At 42.6% G+C, this 8085-nt stretch overlaps 1 gene segment (V, D, J or C); it reads right to left on the bottom strand.

Annotated features, from left to right (window-relative positions):
* Positions 1 to 780: 780 nt before the first annotated feature.
* Positions 781 to 7329, bottom strand: LOC127216997 (Ig heavy chain V region MC101-like). The segment is given in 2 exon segments: positions 781 to 1160; positions 7274 to 7329. Coding segments are annotated over 2 exon segments (426 nt in total).
* Positions 7330 to 8085: the final 756 nt, after the last annotated feature.

The raw sequence follows: 8085 nt of genomic DNA, 5'->3' as shown, positions 1-8085 counted from the left end.
TGCACCAACTTACAGAAGAACTTTGGTGTACTGTCCAGGTAGTGAGAGGTTTCTGTTATTTCTAGAGTTTATAGATTATCCTTCTGTGTTCTTTGTTGGAGTTGAAGAAGGTACATTTATAGTTTTCCTGATATAGGATTAAAGGTAGGTTATTTATAGGATATTAGCTCACAAAGAAGGTTTAGATTATAGACTATTTTGTTTAACTTGCTAAATGTTATTTGAATACATATTGTTAAATATAGTTCTTATATGACATGTGTTTCGTTGTATATTTTACTATTCTAAAGTTAAAGCGCTTCTTCATTATTTTAGACAGAAAAGAGAAGATGATGGGAGATGTAAATATGTTTTTCTTACTGGTAAATGAACAAAGCACTGTTGTCAAAAAGGAAGGCAGGATAGGCAGGGCTAGGAGGCAAGGAGAATTCTGGGAGAGGTAGAAAGGAGGATTCAAGATGCAGATTTGAAAGGAATACGTGGTGCTGACACTCTCTCCCATAAAACCACATAAAAATACTTAGAGTGATAGAAATGTGTTAATAGGTAAAACAGAGCTATCCAATAAGAAGATATAGCAAAAAGCAAACAACTTTATAACTAACAATCTCCTTGTATATTTTGGGGTTGACTGGTTATGGGACCAGGTTGGCAGGAACGTGCTCATAAAAGAAGAGGAAACCAAAGTTTCTGCCAGAAAAACAACTGGTTTGTGGCATAGTGCAGAACTTCCTGGGCTCTGATGTGACTTCTACTGGTTCTGAGGAGATGATGTTAATCCTAAATGCCCCCTGCTGGTCGTGAGAGTCCCTGCAGGGAGATTTCTGTGCAGGCTCCCACTGGAGTTCCCTCACTGTGTCTGGCACAGTAATACATGGCTGTGTCCTCAGTTTGCAGGTTGTTCAGTTTGAGGAAAACTTGGCTCTTGGAGGTGTCCCTGCTGATGCTGATTCGGGATTGTAGGGCTGCGTTATAAACGGTGTCTCCACCACTCCCTATTACTCCCATCCACTGCAGACCCTTTCCTGGAGGCTGGCGGATCCAGTGTACATCATAGCTGCTCAATGAGAACCCAGAGACCGTGCAGGTGAGGGACAGGGTCTGTGAGGGCTGCACCAGGCCAGGTCCTGACTCCTTCAGCTGCACCTGGGACAGGACACCTGTGGACAGACAGCATCACCATCAGTCATCCATCCCATAATGACACTCCTGGGTCCTTCTCCTGAATCCCTGCACACTCACAGCTTGGAAAGGTCAGCAGGCAGAGGAGCAGCACCAGGACAGCCATGCTCTGCTGGAGGCTCCAGTGAGAAGCAGATGGGGCTGCTCAGCTAGGCCTGGGCTTTCAGCCTGAGCCTGAGGCTGCTTTGCATTGGGGGAGGATCCTGAGGGGATAAAAGGAGGCTCAGGGGTAGGTTTACACTCTTCCCTTAGATGACTGATATTTGCCTTGTGCTTCCAGAGGAAGTGATGTCAAATTCATCAGGAACTATTTAATACTTCTGCCTGTATGCCCACTTACATATAAACAGGAGCTTGTATGATTCACATTGTGCAGGCTTATGTCAAATACATAGATCCACATTGATGCTGTGCAGAAAGAAGAGCACATCTCTGTAATTGAAGCAGAGTTTTTGCGAAGATTTTATTCATATGATAGACTTCAGTCTCTTATTTATGTGAAATGAGTTCAAGGATCTCCTTAAAATACTCCCCTTTGCCATTGAGTTAACCTTATTCTCATGACTGAGCATTAATTCCAACTTGTGAGAAAGTAAGACACAAACAGTTAATACATGTGATATTAAATGTAAACACACACATTTAGTGCATGTGATATTAAATGTTCATCTGAGAGGAGACAAGAAGTTGGCTTCTGTGATGAGATCCTCTCCTTTGTGAACAACTCGGTCTGTTTATTGGACCTGTCTTGGAAACTTTGGATTTGGTAACAATTGAGTCATCTCTTTATTTACTTTAGAGTAGCAATCTTCCATATAGTGTTCTCAGCTCACTCAGTCTTATTGCGGTAAATAAGGATCAGGATAAACAAATAGGCTGAATAGATGTTTATCCAGGGAGAAATAACTTACAACCTAGACAGATGAACACCAGGAAATTCAACCCCTCTCCTGTCCGAGTCAGGCCAGAAAGAGAGCTTTTCCTGGCTCTGTCTCCGACCTCCTTCCACAGGTCACTTCCGACCATGGCTCCACCCCCAATGGGCGTGGTCAGTGTCACAGAAGGACTATCTCATTACAATTCCCTAAGATTTAGGCTTAATACAAAACTATATACAAAACAGTGAATAACAAGTGTGCTCCAAAAAAAGGAAAATCGAGAACAAAATGACCTACACAGTCTCCTCCTTCTAAGGGTCCTCATCAACTTTACGGTCATACAGGACGTAGAAGAATTGTAGTGCTTGTATCTCTGAAAACATCCATTAACAAATATTTTAGAAAAATTAGCCATGATCTTTTGGAAATAAAAGGCAATCACAACAATGGCCATTCTCAGGCATCAACCAGGCTGGACCTTATTTCCAGTTAATGAATCATTCACTAGTGGCAGTTGTAGCTATGAAGTTGTTGTAGTCTTGGTATTAATGTCTCAGCTTCTTACCAGTCAGAACATAGTCCTCACACAATTATATGGACCAGATGCTGGAAGGGCAGGAAAGAAATGATGGAATTGCTTTGCAGAAGTAGCCTTGGCTCCTGTCTTTAAGTTCCAGGGACTCTGCTTAATTGCTGAACTTATCAATACCCAGCCCTCTCCTGACAGTTTCCCAGAGCTCACAGGATGCCAGAGTATCCCATCCCTAGTTAAGACATTATCATAGAAGAGACTAGTTCAAGACAATGTGACCATGCTTAATTCAGTTCTCAGGGTCATCACACTTTCACTGAAAAAAAAATTCCTGGTTTTAAATACTTAACTGCATTTTCACAGACTCCCAACATGCCATTGAGAGATGAATCATTGTCAGCCTCTCCCAGGTTTCTGTAGGAGCCATACTCGAGTGCATACAAGCTTCAGGTAAGAACCTGTTTCAGATTTAGGATCAGGGACTAAAAATCATGTGTCCTGGGGACAAAGAGTTAATCAGTCATAGGATCTACAGGAAAGAAAAGGGATGAGCATGTTAAAAGAAAGTTCCTCAGGCCCATGGAATTTAGAGGAAGTATGAGATTAACACTATAACAAATAAATAGTAAAGAAGGAATTGAAAGGCATGCTGCCTGCTGAGTGGGTTAGGAGCTGCTTGCAGCCTTCTGAAACCTTCTTGGTGTCCCTGTCTGCCTTGTGCTCTCTGTCTCATTGATGAGCCTCACACACATTTCACGTCAGGCCCACACCTGCATCTGATGTGCACCTGTTTTGTGATGATGGAGGTGGTAATGAGGGCATCCAGTTTCTTGGTCTCTGACTCTGTGTTATTCCTATGTTGGCTAGAACTTGCACCCCACACAGTGCTCTGACCCTGGTAAATGCTGTCTGTGGCCTGAATCTGAGGATTCATACTCTCCAGTGCCTTTGGGTATTTCAGGATCTGTTTATTTCAGGAACACCACACAATCAACTCATCCCTTTGAGGCTTTACATTTATTTAGATCAGAGCATGCTATAAATATCACCAAAAATAAGGTCAGGGGAAGAGCTCTGTGGTTCACGTTTCACCACATGAGAATCCTTGGGTGGGATCTGTACTCTTATTGGGAGTGAGAGAAACATAATGAAACATCACGACATATTAAAAAACCCAGGAAATTGGATAACCATTTGGATACTTCAAGGATTAATGTACTCTACAGCTGTAAAAAATCCTTGAGTGTGATATGAAGAGGCTCTAAACACAGAGGAGTCAAGCCCTGTTTGCTTCTCTGGACCTGATCTGTTAGTCCTTTGTGTATCCCCTGCTGGTCCTGAGCAATGTTGCAGGGAGGTTTGTGTCTGAGCTCACAGTAGCATTCACTCATGGTGTCTCTTGCACAGTAATCCATGGCTGTGTCCTCAGACTTGAGATTGTTCATTTGCAGGTACAGGGTGTTCTCGGCATTGTCACTGGAGATGGTGAACCGATTCTTCATGGCATCAGTATATTTGATATAAGTACTACTGTCATAACTAATATATACAACCCGCTCCAGCCCATTCCCTGGAGCCTGCTGGATCTTGTGCAAGTTATAGCTACTGGAGGCGAAAGCAGAGAGTGCAGAGGAGAGGCTCAGGGGCCCCTTAAGGTGCACCAGGCCTCACCCAGACTCCACCAGCTACTCCTCACACTGGACACCGCAAACACAGATAATTCTGGTTAGGAATCTGTCAAAGAAGCCATATTTTCTTTTTTCATTTATCTTTCTTTTTTTATTTTATATAACCAAGTCCATTTAAATGAAAACAAATATTTATAGACAAGATTTGGGAATTTGGGCATTGTTCTTTCCAAACTACTTCCTGCTGGTAAGGGGCCCTGTCATGGGGGATCAGATATCCTGGCTATAGTCTGTCAGGCTGCTTTGTCCAGCTGTTTTGAATGTAGGATCACCTGGTACTCTGTTTCAGGTGGTCTGGCTTGGTAAAACCACATCAGTCTGGAAGGAATCCACATCTTTCCATTTTCTGTGGAGACAAAAATAGAAATCCTTTTCCCCAGTAACTTGTCCTTGAACTTAAATTTTGGAGTCAAAGCATTAATTTAAATTTAAATTATTATTTTACATGTGGATCCCAGTTCCCTCTCCCTCCCTCCCTCTTTGCTCCCTCCCTCCCTCCCTTTTACTCCCTCTGCCCTCTCTCATGCACTCTAAACACCCTCCACTCCCATCCCCCCACCCCAATTCCATATGCCTGGGGATGTTAGCAGAATCCTTCCTAGTGCAAAGAACACTTTGGAGTTTTCTGAATTGTACCTGGTTATGAGATAAGGCTGACCTCAAGTCATGAGAGGATTACAAATATGCCTTCCCTTGTCACATTGCTCTACTGCTGTCTTTGGTGCAGAGACACAGTTCTATTTATAGTAAATTCACTTGTTTTGCATTTGAACTTCTCTCTTTGATTCCTTTAACTCCCAATTTCTGTTGTCTTATTCTGTCATTGCAGCAGGCAACTCATGACTGTCTTTATGCTACTGGCAGTGAATGGAGTGGGGTTATTGTATTCATCAATTCATCATGGCTACTGTTTTCTGTGTATACTCTGCCTAAGAACACATCCACAGTGTTTATTAATTGCAGGCCTTTCCTCTCACTGAGGAACTGTTGGATGTAAATGGATCAAGGAGAAGAAGAATCCATTTTTGAGACTGTCATCATTGGTAGATATTTTTTTATGTAGCATGTTTGGCTCTGTGCACATATGTGCAATGTTAACTGTCCTTTAAATGTTATGAAGTATTTTTAGCCTTATTTTAGGGAAGATATTGGTGGTGTTTTAGGAGAAATTGGGCAGAGATGTATTATATTTAAATATCTATTTGTAGAGTTTACAGTTCCATAAATGATGAAAATAGTAATATGTGATGAATTAATAAATGTTTAAGATGAAAACATAACCTAAATGACTCTTAGCAATGGGGACCATGAGAAGAGACACAGAATATCCAGGAACTGGCAGACGGGGGTTTGGGAGATCTCCTGTGGGAGAAATGCAGGGAGTTAGATGTGCATTATGTCTGTGTCTGACTTAGTGGGACTGACTGAGGGTCCTTGGTTGTCAGTTGGGATGATTTTGGGACTCCTGAATGAAGTGAGATAAGGAGAAGAAACACAAGATACCAGATTAGCAGTTGATTGTAAATTAGGGACTGACTATTCTTAAGGGGGCTGAGGAGGATCAGGGTCTGATTTGAAGAGATCTGGACAGTTCAGTCTTTCCTTCGGACAGTACATGAGGAGAAAATGTCACACAGATTAGCTACAGCTGGAGTCAGCTGGGATTGCAGACTGGTGGCTTAGAATTTCCTCATAGAAAGGCACACAGTACACCTGCAGAGGAATCAGTATTAGGGACTTTGATGTGTGGGGTAATTTCTCTCTCTCTCTCTCTCTCTCTCTCTCTCTCTCTCTCTCTCTCTCTGCTTTTTTATTTATTATTTTATTTCTTTCTGTATATACCAATCCCAGTTCCCCTTCCTCCCACCCTCCCATGCCCACCCTGAGCCCCTCCTGTCAAATTCGTCACGCACTCCCCAGGGTGATTGAGTCCTTTAAGGATGGATCATCAAAATCTGTCAAGTCTTTTGTGGTAGGACCTAGACCCTCTTGAGGGGTAATCTCTACCAAGCAGGGAATTCATAAAAATGGACTCTGTAAAAGATAGTAACCATGTGAACTCTTTTAAGTACTGTTGGTTTAGAAGGAAGAACTGAATATTTATAATTTAAGGTGTTATTGGAAAGTAACATTAATTAAGAGAAGGGATGTTTGTCTCATCATGTGCATCCCCCCCCAAATAAAGAATATCAATTACAGATTTCTCAAAATTTCAGTCTACTGTAGAAATACATGTATATGTTATGGAATCCATATATATGGAACATCTAACAGCATATTCTGGTATGTCGGATAGCAAGGAGTATATAGATAGCTTAGACAATCTGTGAGAAAAGTCATTTTCTCTAGTGTGTGAATGAATGGGACGTTTAATAGAATATGAACATAGGCAGAGACTTCTAGGAGATTTCCTTATGTAGAAAGGAGCCCACAATTTCGTACAAAAAACCACATGCTCTTGCAGCATAGTCCAATATTTTCTAGGTCCTGAAATAATTCCTCCTGGTCCTAGAGAGTGTCGATGGTCTGCGTCGCCATCTGCTGGTCCTGAGCATCCCTGCAGACATGTTTCTGTGCAGGTTCACACTGGAGTTTCCTCATTGTGTGTCTCTGGCACAGTAATACATGGCTGTGTCCTCAGTTTGCAGGTTGTTCAGTTTGAGGAAAACTTGGTTCTTGGAGGTGTCCCTGCTGATGCTGATTCGGGATTGGAGAGCTGAGTTATAATCGGTGCTTCCACTGCTCCATATTACTCCCATCCACTGCAGAGCATTTCCTGGAGGCTGGCGGATCCAGTGTACACCATAGCTGCTCAATGAGAACCCAGAGACCGTGCAGGTGAGGGACAGGGTCTGTGAGGGCTGCACCAGGCCAGGTCCTGACTCCTTCAGCTGCACCTGGGACAGAACACCTGTGGACAGAAAGCATCACCATCAGTCATCCATCCCATAATGACACTCCTGGGTCCCTCTCCTGAATCCCTGCACACTCACAGCTTGGAAAGGTCAGCAGGCAGAGGAGCAGCACCAGGACAGCCATGCTCTGCTGGAGGCTCAAGTGAGAAGCAGATGGGGCTGCTCAGCTAGGCCTGGGCTTTCAGCCTGAGCCTGAGGCTGCTTTGCATTGTGGGAGGATCCTGAGAGGATAAAAGGGGGCTCAGGGCAAGTTTTCCTGTCTTCCCTGGGGTGACTGATATTTTCTTGTGCTTCTCTTGAGGAACTGGTGACAAAATCTTCAGGAACAATTTCCTGGTTCTGCCTGTATTATCTCTTTAATATAACTGGAGATTGTATGATTCACAGTATGCATGCTTGTGTAAAATACATAGATCCATACTCCGGCTGTGCAGAAAGAAGAAGATTCACATCCTCAGTGCACTTCTCTGTAAATTCAAGTACTGTGTTTGGGATTCAGTTTAATCACACGATGCACTTCAGTCTCTTACTGATGTGAAATAAAGAATATGATATTAAATGTTCATCTGAGAGGAGAACAAGCATGGATTTTGCTGCCCTGTCAGTGATCTTAGTGTATTCACCAGCCAAACCAGGGAAACCACACCTGGGACCAGTCTTGTTACCTGCTGTTTTCAATTTGTCTCTGTCTGTCTTTCTCTTTGTACTTTTATGTTTCTCTCCTTTTGTCCTATAACATGAAGCACATTTTGAAAGCATTTTCCTAAATATGCTTATTTCATTGGTAGGGATGTTAGATCAGCTTTTCATACCACATCACAAAATGCAGTAGCATGCAGAATGCTTGAGCATTGTGTTAACTGAAGTAATAAGAAGACAGGGAATCCTAA

The sequence above is a fragment of the Phodopus roborovskii genome, unplaced genomic scaffold (genome assembly GCF_943737965.1).
Source record: "Phodopus roborovskii unplaced genomic scaffold, PHOROB, whole genome shotgun sequence".
NCBI classification, from domain to species: Eukaryota; Metazoa; Chordata; class Mammalia; order Rodentia; family Cricetidae; genus Phodopus; species Phodopus roborovskii.
This window is presented reverse-complemented; position numbering and strand designations above follow the sequence as displayed.